At 38.1% G+C, this 19,784-nt stretch overlaps 1 protein-coding gene across 2 annotated transcripts in view; it reads right to left on the bottom strand.

Annotated features, from left to right (window-relative positions):
- Positions 1-7,046: 7,046 nt before the first annotated feature.
- NEK7 (NIMA related kinase 7) overlaps positions 7,047-19,784 on the bottom strand; it is a 58,954-nt gene continuing 46,216 nt past the window's right edge. For both annotated transcript variants that reach the window (XM_079313541.1, XM_079313542.1), the window contains exons 8-10: positions 18,711-18,805; positions 14,218-14,331; positions 7,047-8,065 (exon numbers count right to left, since the gene is read on the bottom strand). In XM_079313541.1, coding sequence (XP_079169667.1) covers positions 7,955-8,065; positions 14,218-14,331; positions 18,711-18,805 — 320 coding nt within the window. In that variant the 3' untranslated portion in view covers positions 7,047-7,954. The remainder of the gene's footprint in view (positions 8,066-14,217; positions 14,332-18,710; positions 18,806-19,784) is intronic.

The raw sequence follows: 19,784 nt of genomic DNA, 5'->3' as shown, positions 1-19,784 counted from the left end.
AATCAAGCTGTGAGCAACACACTGCAGATGTACCTGTGCTCAGTACAGAAAATATTCTCACACAGACACACCCCTTAGTTACAATGGGATTCTGATGGTTATAATGGCACTTGGATACTATTCTTACTGAAGAAAAAAAAAATCATATTGTGTCTAATTTAACTTTCTTACAGAAAAAGAAATATAAATTATTACTTGCAAAACATGCACAAAATGTGTAAATTGCCTTTAAAAAGCTGTGACAGTTTTTAGAGCTTCAGTGATGTTTAAAGCAAACATCCAAGACTGAAAGCAACAATAAATGGGAAGAATATGGTACCTATGAGAAGTATATGTTCCATTTCATGGTTATTACCTGAGCATCCATCTGTTTCTATCCATTTGGGGCCATTGTCATCAACACGTGCACTCTCAGAAAACAAAAAATAAAGCAATTCTCCAATAAAATACAGTTTCATAAATAGATTGCTAACCATGATAAGCACTTACTAAACAGGCAGAACTTTTAAAAAAGACCATTTTAGCTCAAAACCATCACCACCCTTTTGTATCATTACCACTGTAAAGATGACAGTTTTCCAGTGATTGCATTGGAGGAGTTTCACAAGGTCTTCTTGGGATTTGTGACATTGTGAGGGATGGCCCAGTGTCACAGCAACAGAACACCACTAACAGAGAAGGGTCACCCACACAATCCTCCATCCTTCAGCTTGAGCTGACAATTCAGAGAACTGCCCACTGCTTCTCCAAACTGTGGGTGAGTGCCCAGAGAGCCCAGGGCAGGGTGCAGATCACTGGGCAGGGTCAGCAGGATCCCAGTTAATGATGCTGCAGCCAGCACCAGCCTTGCTCCCAGCCACGCTCACCACAGCCACAGCCTGCAAAACACAAGTAATTGCCTCACTTTGCAGCATGAGGAAATTTTTGTTAAAGGCATACACCTTGCATTTATGTTGCCAGGATCAGCCCCCCTTGGATTTGAACAAAGAAAAGATGTTCATATTCACAACAGTGCCATGTGACAGCCAAGGGCAGCCAACAGCATCTGTGTGACTACAGATCCACTTACAAAGGTTTGCTATAAAGAAGAATGCAGTGTTTTGTAAGCCTTGCTTATGTGTGTGTACATTTATATAAATATCAAATTTATGGAACGATTTTTATTATTGTTTTAAGGTGGGAAGTGTTTGGCAAACACACAAAAAACACCTAAAAAATAACAACCAACAACAAAACATACAGCACACAAAAATACAACCACAAAACAGGGGAACCCTTGTCCTACTTCTGTGATAAAAGGATGGAGCAGTTGAAGTCATCTCTGTATCCATGTAAGCTCTGGAGTGGAACAACTGCATTATGGAAACAGGATAACTGTACAAAGTTCTTCAAATTACTTATTATTATTGGATGTTCCATGCAAACTACCAACAAAAACTCTCCCACTTGAGGCAAGAGTGTTCAGTCAGGCACTGTTTCAAATATGCAGTCCAGACCTCTCAGCTAAAGGAGGAAGGACAAGGAGCCTTTCCTTTGCATCCAGCCTAGTGCATCCTGCAGCTGAAGCCCCATATTCCCCAAGCCAGTCTCAGAGGCCACAACATTAAAAACACTCTCCACAGTAACATTTTAGGATCCCTTTCTTCCCTGCCAACTCAACTGAAGTTTTTAAGGTAGTCCTCAGAAAGTTGTCTCATGTCTGTCTAGCAGAGCTTCTGCCTTCCAGCCACAGGCAACAGCATTTTAACTGCTTTAACAAGCAAGACATCCTTCTTAAGAGTCTGTAACCAGTACAACTACACTGCCTACACTTCTGGAAAACTCCTTCCCAGTAAGGAAAAGTACAGCAGGAAGAATTTTACTCCTAACACATCACATTATGCAGGAATCAGAATCTAAAATAATGACTTGTTCCAGAATGAGGAACAAAAAATGTTATTGATTAAAATGCATCCTGAATTTAAAAGTGGTTAAAAAGTTAAAAAAGCATACCTAATTTGGTAATTACCTTCTCAAATATTCTCCCACTAGGGTAAAAGCTCTGAATGACCTGCCACTCTTTTTTTTTTTAACCTTGGAACACTTTCAAAAGCTCCAGTACAAGAATGACACCCTCCTGCTAGACTGGTAATTGTTAAGTGAAATTTTATAACATCAAGAAATCATTCTTGGTTTACAGAAACTGTTCCCTCAAAGAATTTGACAGATTTGAAAGTGAACCTATTTGTCATATCCTTTATTTGCTCCCAAGAAGTTCCAAGTTCTCATATAATACAGGGCAAAATTTACCAAAAAAAACCCCCACTGCTCTGAAAGCTGCCCCTCCTCCAGCCATTTTCCTTCTCAGATTTCAATTTTGATAAATCTCTCCAAGCAAGTTTCCAATAACCCTTGATTTTAAAGTAGTGTTCCCATAATTAGCAGTGTTCTGACACCTTCTGGCTTCATTCTCTTCCCATCCCATCCCCAGTAGGATGCTCCTTTCCTCAGAGCAGGCTCCAGAAAACAGAAGCAGAGTTATGTTCAGGATCCCAACTTCCCTGCTTCACCATGGTGGGCACAACTGTGATCTGCCAGGAAACATTTAGCATATATGAAAGGTAACAATTGAGAAAATCCAGGCCATAAACACCATAGAGGATTTGTATCAAGTTTTACTGCCAAAAGTTTTATTTTACACTCGAGTTGCAAATGAATATTGTTTACACGTCATACAGGATGCAGGAGTAATACATGAACATATTTGCTAGCAACAACAAACTTTCAGAAAATAAAACATCCTAAGTTCTCTCTTTATTCCAAAACTCAACTTACCTTTTTGCAATATAAAACACACTTGAGGAGTGGCAGAAGAACAAAGAATGGCCATAACCTGTAACAGAGGAGTTTCTGGGTGCACACAAGGCAAACAAGGTTTCCAGTGAGGCACAGGAACAGGCTGCCCACAGAAGCTGCACAATCACCCTCCCTTGAGGCTTGCTGAAGCCTCAAGCCCTGCTTGGGATTCAGCACTGACTCAGCTCTCAGCAGGAAGCTGGACTAGAGACTTCTGTCAAGATCCATTACAATATGAATGGTTATAAAATTTGATTATAACACAATCAGCAGCAAATTCAAACAAACCAGTGAATGCCTCCTGTCTTCCCCACTCCCAACAAAAAAACAACAACCATCTTTAATGAATTATCTTTACAACAGTCCAGCATGACTGAAATCAAAGAAACAAGCAGCAAATTAAGTGTACTGGAGAAGACCAACACCACATTAAAAAGCCTTTGCATGACTTAAAATTATTTTTGTAACAGCAAACACAGATTTTTTTCAACTGCCCTTTACACATTTGCAATTTCAATACCAAATATATTCCTAGTCATTTTAAACTGGGAGATCTCCTGTCCACACTGAGAAAGTTTCTAGTGGCCCTTGATACACTGGCAGTGCCATAATGCCTTCAAGTGTCCCAGGGAAGCCAGAGAAACAGGGGCTGGGAAATGGAAACAAGTAAAAAATCCCAGAACATCTTTTTTATCCTGGGGACAATCTCTCTTCCTTTTGAGACCTCTTACTATTGCTAGGGTTTAAATGAAAAGCTAGTGGAACTATCAGGAAGGACTCATAATTTCTTATTTTTAATTCCATATGACAGAAAATGGCAATTAGACAAAAGCTGTAAGGCTGACACCCATCACTAAGGCAGCTGTAGAAGAACTGCATACTGTAATATAAGCCAGGCAACAAGGAATAAATATAAAACCTGAAAAGTACTAGAATTCTTTTTTTGTGCCAGCAAACTGATTTTCTAAAACTAAATAATTACTGTGGTGCAAATAAAAAGTCAACAAATGTGTGTACACCCACACCAAATGTGACTTTCAGCTCTATAACCCCCAGTTCCAAAACACTGAACTTCTCAGGTTTGTTTCTCAATCTCCACATATCTCAGGATAATTATGAGCAGTCAAAGGCCAGACAATTTGACCAACAGTGACTCTCTGCAAACACACAACCTTCCACCTCTGAAAGCATGCCAGAAGTGTGCAGTCAGACTGCACCCACACAGAAACCATGCACCCACCAGAGGCAGCTTTGGTTTGGTTTGATGTTAGGGCAGCATGGGTAGAGAAGCAGCAGAGCACTGAGCTCAGTCCTGCACTGGAGGCTCTGGGTGGCACAGGAACAGAGAGGAGCACAGTGCCCAGCCAGGAAAGCTCTTAGGCACATCCTTCTTTCAAGCAACACTTAAAAGCACAGAAATCAAGTTGCTATAGAAAGAAAACTGTTAGCTGTACATGCAAGAGCAAGACAAGACAAAGTTACACACAGTTAATACAAAGCAGTTATGGGAAAAATCTTTATCTGAAATGACAAAACTAAAGGCCCAAATTCAAGGACTTTCGATGTACTTGCAGAAACAATCTATTCCAACTCCACAGTACCAAAATAAGATCAGATTTGTGAGATTCAGGTCTCTTTAAAGCACAAAACAAGTAGTAATTTGGTGGAGTTCCTTCTTCAGCACACAAAACAGTGAAAGTCCAATGACTAGTCCTGTCAATTTTGATACTTTGAAGGGAGAAAAGAAGCCAAATTGACACAGAGGTTAAATCAGTGAAGATAAAAGATAAGAAAGAACAGATAGTGAAGAGGGCTGGACTCTGATATATCTAACTCTGAGACATTTGATATACAGGCATGGGACAAGTGTCAGAGATAGAAAGGTTGTGGCCTTGGAAAACAGGCAAGTAAAATTGTCAGAGATGTTAGAAAATAGTCTAGAGGGAGTCAGAAATAAAAATTAGGTCTTCGAATCTGAAGAGGTCTGAGGCTGGCTGGATACTAAAGAAATAGTCTGAAGATAGAACCATGGGAGAACCAGACTAGGGGAGAAAAGCACTGGATTTTTGAGGCATTCAAATGAAGTGCAACATAAAAATACAAGAACAAACTGGAGAAAGGGTTTCTAGGTGCACTGAATTAGATGAGAGGGAGAAAAAAGGACAAAGTATTAGAAACCAGAAACAGTGATGATGATGATGGGTGCTATCCTCTTAAAGACAGATGAAAGAGAAACTTGGTTGCTACTTAAGGAAGAAGTAATTCAGTGAAAGGAATGAAAGGCATAAAAGGTACAGAAATAAAAATGGCAAACTTTCACAGTGAAGAGGCAGAGAAGCTCAATTCAGAAACAGATTCTGAGAATAAAAACAACTTGGAAAAGGATCTTGTATCAAGAATGAATGAAGAATGAAAATGAACAGCAGATCTGCAAGCAAGCTCAACAAGGAAAGGGAAAAAAGGTGAGATAAAAGTAGTTAAAAAGTCCATTTGGGAAGAGCATTGAAGCAGGTAAGGCAAAGCTGAGCCCAAAGCTGTGTTGTGCTGACACACTCTTCAGATATTCAGAAAGGCTGGAATGGAAATTAAGAAATTACAAGAGAATATGTCTGGAGGGAGGAATGGAGACAGGGCAGTGTGAAAGCAGCCAAAGAAACCATGTACAGAGAAGCAGAGAGATAAAAATAAAGAGCAGTGAGTCAAAAGAAGTGAGGCCAATGAAGGAAGAAGGCAGCAGCGAAGACGAAGGAGTCAAAAAGGTTAATAGACTGGAGATCCCAAAAGGAGTGAGTGACAGAGTAGAGGAGAGAGAAAGACAGATAAGCTGAAAGAGAGCAGGTAGTGATCAGAGAAAGGGAATTTAGAAATTAGAGATAATAAAGTGAGCATTTAGTAAAGATAAGGTCATGGGAATGATTGAGGCAGTGAGAAAAATCTATCTAAAACTAGAAATCACGGGCATTGGGCTGGAAAAACAGAATGAAGAACAAAGGATTAAAGTACTGATCAGGAGAAAGAAACTGGCCTGCCCATGGGGAGGGATGAAATTTGAAAAGACAGAAACAGGTTGAGTTTAGCAAGATCACAAAGAAGGATGCAAACTAATGACCACTAGGAAAACTAGACACAGAGGACTTCAAACCAGGAAGAGAGCAGAGCTGACAACAGGACTGATGAAGCAGAAGCCAGGAGTCATAAAACTTTAGTGGTGAATATGAAAATACTTTTTAAAAAATATCAGAGAAGGGAACAAAGTTTAAAAAACAACTCTAAACATCTGTATTTGAGTCATGCTCAGAAACATAAGCAGCACCCCACCAGGCAGGGTCACACCTCTATTTCCCTCCTCACCAGAAAGATTTCCTTACCCAGAGATCAGAAATTCAAAAGACCAACACTGCCAATGGCTAGACAATGTGGGGATATGGCAGGGCTGGGAAAAGTTTTGACTACTGAAGTAAAGACTATTAAAAATTAGGGAAAAACAGTGATTTGACCTCTGCCATCCATCACCTCTATGTCTTCACAAAATAAGACCTGCGTTGACTCTCTCTCACATCCTCCTGTCCTACCATCTCTCACAGCCAATGCAGCATTCACCAGCATTCCAACTCAGCTGTTAAGATTCCCACCACACTGTGTAACAGCAAAGATAAGAGATTAAGCAGACAGATTGCTGCAAACAAACATCACTGTGATTTTGGGTCCCATTCAGAGGTATCTGAGAACCACTGGCATGAAAGTTCTCCATTTCCAAGCCTCTGTCAAGAATTCCATTCTATGGCTTTTCTCATCATGAGCATGAATAAAACACCAGCCTTCTCAGACACTTCTAATACTGCATTTCATCTTCTGCTATACTGGCATGCTTTTAAAGTTTTGCTCATTACAAAACAACAACACTTCTATTGCCTGCTCATACAATTGGAAGCTGGATCATTAGGAGTGCAACAGAAGAAGGGAAAAAACCCAAATTATTCCCTGGTACCAAAGCAGTGACACACAGAGTACAAAAAGTGAGCTGAGCACATCATTTCTATCTACCCTACTGATTACTGTTTGTTTCTGTAGATGTGGTTGACTCAAAATTACTGAAATTACATAAAAACTAGCTGAAATATAAACAAGAGCTCACAGGACTGGGGCCATAGTGGGAGTTCTTTGTTATTTTTATGGTCTATCAAGTATATTTTAATATGGCTTCAAAATAGTTTAAATATACTGTAAGGTCATTAAAATTATTTTAAACACAAAAATCTACAAACGATGACATACACACAAACAATTGGGAAGTTGTAACTTAAAGATCACATCTTTTAATCAGACCTGCTCAAAGAACAGCCACAAAAGAACCCTATTGGCTACAAGAAGCATCTGCATGTTTTTAAGACTGAACTATGCAGACTCCCATTGCCCCAGGGCAGTGCTGCACAAGTCTATTGAAAACGACCCGATTGCCAAATCAACACCTTAAATTTTCCCAGAAAACCTCCGACAAATATTTTGTGTATTATGAGAGACTAACAAAACAAAAGGGGATGTTACAAAAATTTCAGCATGACAATTTTTCCTGAAATTATTTTTCCACTGCATTTGGCAAGCAGAGAACTACTAATTCTATTCCTTGTCTACTCTTACAGCAAGAACTGCAAACTACAACTCGATATAAAATACAATAAACTCCTGTAATAATTATGTTCCTCTCAGAACAAGGATTAAAATAAAGTTAACTGTGCTAATTCATACTTTCCATAAATTAATAAAAAGGTGAAAGATTCAGACATTTTGCTTCTTGACAATAAGCCTAATATCTGTATCATGTGCAAAAGTGCAACTGTGTTTTAGAACTGAGGCCCAACTGAATACAATTTTGTTATTACAGAAAATACACTTGAACCCACTAACACGGAAAAAGTGGTTCACGGCATCTTAAAATTACGCTTTACATATTTAAACCTGTTGTACAGCTGCGAGTTAGTAAAAAATACAAAACCCAGAAATAAACAGAAAAACAACAAAGCTTGTATATAAATCGGTTTACAATTGAAAGCACAACAGTAAGGTTCAAATAATCACAGGAGCGTAGCAGGCGGAGGGGCGGCTGGTCGAGCCGGGCTGCTCAGCTGCTGGCGCTGTGCGCGTGCATGCGCTTGGCCACATCGGACACGTAGGTGATGTCGGGGCGCTTCTCGGGATCCGGGTTGATGCACATATTAACCAACTGCCGCAGCTGCGGGGAGAGAACACGACAGCAGCGTTGGCCTTCTCACAAAGCAGGGTTTGTGCTGTAGCAAATTCAAATTAATACCAGTGGCAGAATTGAGGCGAAGAGCGATTCTGTGAGCATGCTCTGCGAACACACTGCAGCACGCTCCCCGGCCCCTGCATTTGTACCGCCCTCCAGAGAAACTGATGAGCAAACTGAAGTTCTAATCCTTTCAAGATACAACTTCGGGCATGTATTTGCTGCGAACCCATATGATTTATGGGAAACTCCCTGTGTTTCTGGAGGGCTGTGCCTGCAAAGCCCAGAAGGCTGGAAGGAGCACAGAGCAAAGGCAAACGAGGCTGCTCTGCTCATTCAGTCCCAGTACAGGAGTTAGCCAGCAATAAATGGCATTTCTGCCTGACAGGGCCCAACAAACAAAAGGCAGTGATGCTCCATCTAACACACAGTTAACCCCCAGAACCTCCTGCTGCCAATAAACACACATTCATTCAGCCACTGAACAAATGAAACCCACTGAGGGCTACCTGCTATACCACCCTTGAAGAAATATCTGAACTTAAAACTAGAAGCTGAGAAAGTATTTTAGGCAAGTACCACATTATGCTGGCCCTGTTACTGCCCTTGTCCACTACTGAAGACATGATACTGGAATAAATAAGCTGTAGCCTACACCCCAACATGTATTCTTCAGGATTAGATTGTTAACAGTGTTCTTTATGAAAAGAAGCACATAATTAACAAATATTCACAAAAAGCCTCTATCTGGGAGTAAACAAATCACTGTGACCAGAAAATCCCAGGCTTCTAGTAACACCATAATCTATTGGGTGTTTTTAAAGGACATATTCATTGTAAGCAACCCAAAAGAGCTTCCACACCACCTGCACACTTTTCATTGCCTTCACAAACTGTCAGGACATTTGCAGGCTTTTATCCCTCCACTGATATGCCTAAGAATTTATGACATTAGAATTGAATATATTGTATGGAAAACCTTCTGATAGGGCCTCTGTTTTAAGTTGTGTGCATCTCCTAAGCAATTTTCAATGTGGAGCATACCTCTTTTATACTGACTTAATTAAATGTTCACAATTTTGCAAAAACAACCAACTCTGAAAATCTTCCATTAAGTAGCTTTGCCAAATCCTCCTAGACCTCTTTATAAAACTGGGGACAGGTGGGGAGGAAGAACACTCCAACAAACACATTGTGATCTTCTACGACAATATATCAAATTTAGTTTGGTCTCCCAGCCAGTACAACTAGGAAGAATTATTGAAAAAAATCTGCAATTATTACAACTAACAGAGCAACCTCATCACCCTCATTATTCAAAAGTAACATAGGCTGCCTCTTTAAACATGCCATCAGAGAGTTTCCTTCTTGCTTTTCAGAAAAAGAAAAAGAAGGATTTTAAATTATAATTATACTTCTTTCCCTTTTCTGAAGATTGATTAAATGCATGGGAATAGGAATTCCTGAAGTTAAGGAAGAAGCACTGCATACTGCTATATAAAGCTTTGTTCATTAGCCCTTGCAGATAAACCATACATAATGCACAGATTTTTTTGTATTCAACAGTATAAAAAGGATGCCATTAGACATTCCCATTCTTTAACAAGAAGAGCTCAATATTTAAAAGCAAGATAATTCTGAAGATAGTGGTCAGATTACTGTATTGAAAAGAAATGCATTAAATCAAAATAATCTGCAACAAATTTGCTATTGGAATTTTAAGTACATTAAGTATATTCTGACTAATGGAGTTGTAAAAGCCATCACATTGCTTCTGGCAGTCAATAAACAAAATACAATGCCAGTGGCAATAAAAACTATTAGCCTGCAATAACTCCCAAACTTTTGAAGAACAGAATGCTGGAAATCAGCTTCTGTAAGAAATAATAATTTTGCCAGCATGTAATACAAACATGCAAGCCAAACAATCTCCTGTAGAAGCAGCAGGTGGGACACAGGGTAAGCAGGAGGAACAGTATAAGCAGAGATGAACAGTTTGCCAAGCAACACCTCAGACAGGCTGAAGGGAAAACAGGAAAGACTGAAGAATATCCAACATCATTGAGCCTGGAGTCAAACATTTTGTGGAGAAAATACAGGTGTAATTTATCTGCAAAAATACATCTAATCCTGAATATATACATTTCTCTTTCTCTGTGAAGACTTTCATCTGTTCAACAGAACTGCATACAGTGAACAGTCTTCATAAAGGACCTTAAAGGGTTGAAACCCACAAAGCCAGCACCAGAGAAGAAAGTGTTCTTTCACCTGTTTTTACTGCAGTTCATTAATACTTTACTGTTTGTAGAACAGCAGAAACAGATCTTCAAGGAATCTACCTGTCAAGGACTTGAGAAGCCTCTAAATGGCAGTCACTGCAATTACTGCAGTGATCTCTTCCCTTGGCAGGTCCAGAGTCTCACTGGTAAGGCAGCAATGCTGAGATGACCATGCCTGGAACACTGCACAACAATAGTGCAGATTCCTGAGAAATTTCAAAATCCTTGAGCTCTTCTGGGCCTTGTAACTAGACAGCAAACCCTTGGAAGAAGGTGAATTAATTCTGCTATACAGGATGAAAAGTTACATGGGAACAGAGTCTTTCAGAACTGAAACTGGGACCACACTAGATGCTAATACCTGGTTACAGCACTGATCCTTGACTCCTACAGGAATATCCATTTCAATAAACCTGAAATCCATCTGTCAGCCCCTCTAGTACTAATAAAGTTTCCAGTGTATCAGAAAAGCTCACCAGTGTCATGGGAAGAGGCACTGAGAGTCTAAAATCAGACTATCATTAGAGATAGAAGCAATTTTTTACTACCTGGCACAGACTGGCCAAGAGGCAGAGCAGACTGAGCCAGAGGGACCTCCTGTTGCATCCCCAAGCTGCAAACTTCTTTGTCTGCTTATTGTTCTTAACCTCCTCTGTGCACTTAGCACAGTGACTGTCTTTAGCCTGGAGCTTAGCCTGACACTGGAGCAGTGGGACACACTTGCTTTAACTTTAGCAGGTTTTTCAGCTATGAAATAAATAATTGTCACTCAAGTCAGGAGGAGGAGGGGGGGAAGACAGAAATATGACAGGCAAGTACTTTGCATTGTTAGCCAGCTGAAACAGAAATATTTTCATATAGGGAAGTTTGCATTAAAAAACTGCACACACCACCATTCCTACTCTGAATAAAACCTTCTTGAAGCCTTTTCTGAGTGCTTTTCTCAAGACCTGCTGGCAGCTAACACTACTATTGTGGACCTGCTGGCTCCTTCTGCTTTCACATCTGGGTAGGAGGTTGGCAATGGACTTTAGAAGAAATGCACCTCAATCAAAGGAAGATTTTAAAACTTCATCATGAAAGCAATGTGATACTAATATTGGCTGACAAGATTTTAAGAGTATTGATTGGAGGTGGCAAGGGAGCCCCAGCTTTGAATTCCCTAAAGCAGAACAGCTTTCAGTAAATGCTGAGTACCAACTCTGAATACCAGATGTTTTTAAGGGATACTAAAAAATTGAGATATCCAAAGTTATCAAGCATCTGAAAACCTTGGCTTGTGTCTACAACTGAAGCAATAGTTTGTGAAAATGCATCTCAGACTATTAGGATTTCTAATCAAAGATTTTTAAAAACATTACCCATCTGTCCATCTAAAGGTGCATCTGACACACTGTTCTCTGATAACACAGCCATGACACCATTATTAACATGTTACTTTTACAGAGGTTTCAAAACTTAGCAAAAATGTCACACCTTAAAACTCTCTAAAATTTACTTATAACAAGTTTCTTGGAAAAGCACCAGTCTTATATTTCATAATGAAAGTATTTACACTCCTGTATTAGAGGATGCAGACTCAGTGAAGTTTTTATTTCAGAAATTTTTTTTCTCATAAAAAATGAAGCAGGTTTTACTATTCAGTGATCCCTGATTTTTACTGCTCATTGAGTGTCCTTCCAACCTGGCTAAAGGTTTGACATCTATATTTCCAGTAGAGGTGAAACATCTACGACAGCATTCTGATATTGCAGATAACAATTATTTGTTTCTTTATTTTAGAGTTCATGCCAGTACAGATTTTTTGTACAAGCTAAAAATGGTTTATTTTGGTGTAATAGGTAATAAATGTATGTTTTCCACATACCTTAGTGAAGACACATAGCAGAACATAAAAAATATTCCCATTACAGTTTCTGTAACTGATTGCTTCTTTTAAGAAACTGTTTTCTTACCTATCTTAATACCAATAATTTTTAATGAGAGAATTAGAGCTATAACTTACATGTATTTTGCAGATAACTGGCTTACCCAAGATGCAGAAGCACATGCCTGCTTTGAAATTAACAGAAAGTAACACGTCGTGCTTCGCATGTGTTTGCAAAACAAAAAACCTATACAGATGTAAGGAAAAGCTGGAATCTCTCTCCCCACCCAAACCCTAAGACCTATCTGGGCCTGACTTTGATATCTGCCCCTTGGCTGGGAATCCACATCTCCAACTTCACACTTAGCTGCAGCGAGTAGCCTTGCAGGCAGGCCAACTTCAACGAACCACTAGTGGTATCATCATTAAAATCCTGCTGAAGGTCACCATGGAAACCGCCTGCTGAGGTTTCACTGCTGCATTCGGCATCTCCTAATCAGCTACCATGTGAAATGCAAATTCAGACAGTCTGAAAATTAGTCAAGAAGAATAGAGGATGAGGATGCAGATATGTGAAATATTCATGTGCTTCATGGAAAAAGGAAGACAGCATGAATGACACAACAAAGAACGGCCCCTGACATTCTCGCTATCATTTTGCATTATTGTTCACACCCTACTGTATTTCTAGGCCTCCAGTTCTGAAGTTGGTTATATGAACTGCCATATTTAGAGTCTACAATAAATAATAATTAAAAATGGCCAAGGTAAAATGACTAATCGGCAAAGCCACAAAAAGCTAGAGTGTATAAATTACACAATAGATCATTATTTCATCCTTTGCAATGGCACCAAATTATCTATTTTTTTTTTTTTTTAAGTCCGGTTTGTTTCATAAAAGGGGAAAAATTGTCACTATAAATACAAAACAAAACACTGAACAGTAATCTTTTATTAATAGTCCAATCACTGTCTGTGAATGCAAGAAAATTTAAGGTTCAGAATTACAACCCCTACTCTATAAATGAAATTGTACAATGCTTTATGTTTATTAAAAGTATTTCAGTGCCTATGTTTATTTGCGTTTTCAAAGTAATCTTTAATTCATGTAGTCTGAATTCAATTAGAATTGGTTACTAATACCTGTTCTTCGGTTTACAGCTTCTATCAGTATGCCCCTGTTCTTTTCAAAGTGGGGAAGTATTTTAAAACTGGCATCTCAGAACATTAACAAGGAAGTATTTATATTTTTTCATTCTGTTACCCTACGAAAAATATTTATTTTGTTCAGTTTCTTTTCATTTTAGAGCTTACAAAAGCAAGTACTCCCCCTTAAATGCATTAATGACAGTAAGAACTGTTAGCTCTCAGCTTAAAACAAACATTGCTGAGATTTACAGGAGTATATTGTTCAAATTCAATTATATTATGTCTGCCTGCATTTCTCTGAAATTTACTTTTAGTCTTGTCAAGAACCACTCCCTGCAAAAGAACTGCTGTTCGATTGTACTGAGGGGCACATCCCAGTTTTATAATGCAGACAAATGGGACTGGAACAATTTAACTACTGAGTTACATTATATCTATTTTAATGCAGGCCCCTAGAGGAACAGGGCCAATGCACTAATTTACTGTGCAACATAAACATGTGTAGTTGTGCTTTTAGAAAAACACCCCATAGATGTAAGTCTCTATCCCACCCTGGCATGTGGAACATATCATTGTGCATTCTGGGAAAGCATTTTGTCATACTTGCAAGGAAGCCCAATGAAATTAAGAATCTAACAGTGTGACGTTTCCATCATTAATACACTCAAATATAAATCATGAGAGACTTGTTTTGACAGGAACATTTGAGTGAGTTCAACAAGCAAACACTTATAGGCATAATCTGCAAATAACATAAAATCACACAAGTTCATTTACTTCCCTGGAAGCGTGCCAGCTTACATAAACTGAGGATCCAGCCCATGAAAAGGAAAATTACTTACTTCCTCTGAATAGTGATCTGAAGGGAGAGGTGGGTAGTCACACTGTTCTATCTTCTTGCATAGAGAGTACAAGTTCATTTTATCACCATAAAAGGGACTCTGCAGTGCAGCCATCTGTTTAAAGAAAATGCACAGTTTTCTTTTGCGTTTGCAAGTAAAGCTATTTTGTCATAAAATCTGTAATAGCAACAAATCAAAAGTGATTCTTAATGACTCTCAATGCTCTGCTTAGAGGGAGCCTGGCAGTGATAATAACAGAAGTTCCAAAACTATTCCTGTCACCACTGTATCTACTTCTCTATATCATACAACCATATCTGGCACAATCCTTACAGTGCAATATCTGAATTGCACACTATTAGGGTTTTATTCATAGACTATGAGGAGACAAATCAGTAGTTTATGATATTGCTGAGAGTGGAGGGTCCCTCTACCATAAGGGACACCAAAAAAATCCAAACCTGTACTTTTTCTAGGAAGATCTTTCATAAGAAAACACGTAACTTATAGGAAAACATTATCTAGACTAAAGCAATGCACTGTGTAGGTAACACCAGATAATGGTAGCAGATTTTATAACCTTCCACAGCCATGACATTAGACTTCAATGTATTTGGGAGTTTTGAAAGCAAGAAAAAGCTATCATCTATATTTCTAAAATTTCAGACCCAAAAACTTCAAAATTCAGGACATTGTTCAAAAATACTTTAAAAAAAACAAATCCCCAAACTTCCATCAGAAGCGAAGCACTAGCACCTATGGAAATAATTTACAATTACAATACAAAACCAAGAAAATCTGTTGCAGAGCACTTATATACTTGATCAGCTTAAACATAGCAGTAATAAATCTACCCTTTATTTCCAGATAATGCTACAACTTGACATTTGAGATGGAAACAAATGCTATGGCTAGCTGGATTAGATATTTAAAAATTCATTTAAAATCTCTCCATTCTGTTCAAAGCCTAAGAAATCTTTTAACTGCAGCAGCACAAATGCTCCTCTGAGTGCAGAGCTGCCCCAAAGTCAGTCACCCTTTTCTACATGTGCTAATAAGTTTGATTTTGGAAGGACAATGTGTACATTCCCCAGACAGGCAGAGTGTGTGTGAAACACGCTAGTCCATGCTGTGCTACTCAGTGAGCTTCAGCAGGGACAGGACAAGCTGAAAATGGCTCTCATCTGTCTTGTGGTCTTCCAGATAGCAGTTTAACTCTTTCATGTCTAAGCATTAATATCACTGGGGGAAATGTATGAAAAAATTACCAAAATTCCCTTCCATCTATTTTATATGTCATTAATTTGCTCTCAAATAGTTCAGTACTTTTTCATATTACCTTCAAGAAAGAATGAAAAATTTTAAAGCCCCCAAAACAAGTATCATGCTGCAATTCCATCCTACACTCCTCCCAATCTATTACTAAAATAATGTTAATTTTTGCATTTACATGACATTGTGTCTTACCTTAAAAAGAATGTTAAAAATGCAAGCTGAAGACCAAAAAAGAAAAGAAGGAAAAAAAAAAAAAGAAATCAACTGCAGGGTCTGTACGCATGCAGAAATTCTAAATAAATGCACAGATACTCATTTTCATACTCTAGGTGTTCATTAAAAAGTACTTTTGTTTGAATGCTGCCGAGTGTTAAAAAAATTCTCAATGTCCCCTAAGGAGTTAAAACAGGAATACTATATTTTCATGCATCTCCTGCTTTGACAGATGAAAAATGTCAACTGTCCTGTTTTTATTTTCAAGCTTTTGCACTATTCATCTGGTTCATTAGTGCATCTCGCTGCTGCCCCTGACAGCTGCTCGCCCTCTCCTCCCAGCAGCTGAATTTTTCAGGCTAATTTGATCCTCCACACTGAGACGATCGCTGGAATGATTGACTTGCTCCCTGACCTCCAGGGTCTGACTTTGCTGATTAGTATTCTGGGGGTGTCTGAGGGACCAAAGCCCACTGTCTGTCTTCAGGGCTGGTGGCAGCTCGCTCTCTCCCTTTTTTTTTTCCTTTCTTTTTTTTTTTTTTTTTTTTTTTGAACTGTAAGCCACCAACCTACAACCCTGTAAGGATGCAATTGCTACGATGAACAATAAAAGGAAATGTGTAAGACCTACTTTTCCATGTAAAGGTCCATGTAGCAAAAGCACAGCATCTTGATTTTAATTAGTAAAGTCTACTTTGTTGCATATCAATTAAAACTCCACTGGTAGTGTTTTTTGAGGTTTCAGAAATACCTGGGGCTCTAAAAAATTCAGACTTTAAAACATCTTATTGCAAAATCTTATTGGCCGCACAGTTAGCATTGAATAATAGATAGTTATACAAATGAGAAATAATAATTGTTAAAAACAAGTTAGTTTAAACCCAAATTAAAACGTAACTGAAGAGATTAGCAGCAATTAAGCATTTCCTGAGATGTGATAAACTTGCCACAGCTTTTCTCCAATTAAGCTGGAGACAATCCAGAGCACATGTGAACACACATCACCATGAAATCAACATAATAAAACATGCTAAAATGCAGGCAATAAATAAATCACAGAAATACACCCAGCACAAAACTGCACAGACTAAAAACCACCATTCATTAGTCCACACAAGTCTTGATGAATCTTGGCAATAATTAAGAAAAAATATTAAGTGAAAAAAATGTTGAGCATGTATTTTGAATTTCCTATACCTGACATTTCAACATCAGATAAATGCTCAAGATAAACAAAAACCCCCCACAAATATCTGGTATGTTGTAGAATCAATTAAATGCACTTCTAAAAGAAATTAAAAGCTATGATTGAAGACAATGCCTAATACTGGAGCTATATATCAACAACAAGAGTCCTAATAATTATTTTTGCTTGCCAGAAGGAAAACAAACACTACCCCATATCACCTTAAATAGCATCCTGGTAAAACCTCTAAAATAAATCAAAGCAGAATGTATTTCAAGATGCTGAGTTAATCAATGGAACCAAGTTATTTATTTTAGGATTATCTACCACATCAAAGAAAAATGTAATATTCACATAGGTGTTTAATATATTCTACCAGCATTAAGGCAGCAACCTATAAAAAATCTTTAGAAAAGTATTACTGATTTATATCCAGCAATTTCATTTCACATAGCATAAAAGAAAAATTAATGTTAAACTGTAGGGATTTTATATAATAGTAATTCAAAGGATTTATTTGCTTGTTTCCAGATTTAAAAAGTCCTCATGTAAACCAATAAGGGGCAAAGAAATCAAAATACTGAAAAATGCTCATCTACCTTAGGGCTTGCACAAGTGTGTAAAGCAGGACACTGAATTTCAAAGCAGCTGCTATGGTCAGTATTGAGGAATCCCAACACAGGATTAGATTTTAGTTCAGGATTCAACTTCTGAATACTTGCTATCAGCTGGACTTCCTTCCCTGAATGATCCCCAGGATTTAAAGCAACAGCTATACACACATCTGTAAACTGCAGATTTGCAAAATAGCTCTTCATCCTTTTAATATTCAAAGCAACGTGTCAGTGATAGAAAGTAAACAAATATCACTGGAGATGATTCACCTAGCAGTAACATCCAACCTCAACAGGCTGCCAATGTCTTCTACAAAATCCTAAAATAAACAAGGAGGTGCTGATACTGCTGAGTATGTGTTAAATGAGTTATGCTGACCCACTGAGGCAGATGGCTTGTAGGTAAACAAAGTGATTTGAGTGTATTAGATTCTACCTGGAACATGACTGGGGAGACTTCACTGTCATTGCTGATGGAACCATTTTTTCCCCCAGCATTGTTCAATAAAAGTATTTATTCTTCTAATCAAGAAATGATATGCAGACTTGGAAAATGAATTTGTTTTAGAAGCCTACTTGTTCTTCACACCTTCACTTGCCTCCATTTCCATGTGCCCTGTATCTTTATTTTCTCAAAATATAGCCTTATTTAAAATTATGTATCACCTACCAGTCTCAACTGTACTCACAGAGAAGCAAACAATTGCAGTTTAACCATCACAGAAGAACAGAAAAATTACATGTGTGTGCAACAGAAGTTATTAAACTGAGAATTTTACCCAAGCTAGTAGCAATAGGTACAGTAAACTTTTTTCAAAATTTTACTTAGGTTTAAAGTATTTATAAAAATAAGAAATTTGTATTAAAATAACTATATTGCAGTTTTTGAAAGCATTACTTACATATTCAAATCAATCCTACTACTTCTCAATGCATTTATTAACAAAATCATATAACCAGCATAGGCCATGAAAACACCTAGAACAATTTTACATCTGCTTGCTATCATTCATTTATCAATGCTTCAGTCATGCCCCATCTTCAAGAAATTGCTGTAAAACCTTTGTAGCAAGCCCAGTTAAAGGCAAGTTGAAGTTAAACACAAATAAAAGTATTTCACAGGCTGAAGTTATAGAAGGGGAGGGAGGCAGGGGAAGGGGAGAGTTCAAGAGTGTTATTAAGTTCACTGTATATATCACTGTTACCTCATACAGCAGACAGCCTAGAGACCAGATGTCAGACTTGAAGTTGTAACCATTTTCATGTATTCTCTCTGGAGACATATAATAAGGTGTACCAACTGCAAAGAAACCACAAGTATTTTTGAATGAAAATTTTTGTTGTTACACAGTAGTAAAATTACAGTTTTCTTGGTAGAAGAATATTTTTCATCTTTCTCATTTTGCTACACTTAAAACTTCAACTCCTACTTAGGATATTTCAGTCTACCTTAATTAGGTATCTATTTCATCCAGTGCAGCTTTTTTTTTCACTGCTCATACCACATTAAAAGAGCTATGCAGTTTTGGAATACTTCCAAATTTTGCTTTTAAAGAACCCCATAAGTAATTTGTTTTTTCTGAACAGAACCAAGGGAAGGTACTACACACATCCATCCCTGCTACTTTTCCAAAATGTTATCATGTGGCTAGAAACAGCAGCTACAGATTCTCTTCCATGGGCTGAATTTTGCTTTTTGTTTCACGAGTTCTGTTCTTCCTCTGAGAATATATAAAGCTGAAAAAGCTGGTTTGAAACTAGAAAACACAGCTATTTTGAATAGCTGAAATTAAATCTGAGCCTGAGATTCAGGCCCTTCAGAGACAAGGGCAGGAAAACAGCAAGCCCAGCAGAAGCTGAGGTTCTATGGGTGACTCAGCCATCAGGACTCAATTCCAAAAGGGCTTTTCAGCTCCAAACCTGTGCCTGTCCCAGCTTAATCCTGCCTCACACTTGTGGGCTCTGGAAATTTCTGCTCTAGAAAATCAGCATTTATCAGGACTGTCCCAGAGTAAACTTATATTGGATACTCTGGAACATCTTTCCCCTTGATTTTAATCAAACTCTACTAATCTGTGTCACAAGCTACTTAGAAGAGAGAAATACTGAGAGACATTTTAGCTCTATAAAAAATATCACTACTAAGAAGTAGCTGAGTGATGGTTTCATGTATGACAGAGCAACAAGAAAAAGAAGTTGTGGAAAATAATGGTAGTGGCAATTTTAGTGCATAGTTTCTGAACTTTCTCCCTGTACCCCCAAATAACTACCTAATAGCA

This window comes from Erithacus rubecula (assembly GCF_903797595.1).
Source record: "Erithacus rubecula genome assembly, chromosome: 10".
Classification (NCBI taxonomy): domain Eukaryota; kingdom Metazoa; phylum Chordata; class Aves; order Passeriformes; family Muscicapidae; genus Erithacus; species Erithacus rubecula.
The sequence above is the reverse complement of the archived record's forward strand: the minus strand, read 5'-3'. Positions and strand labels throughout refer to the sequence as shown.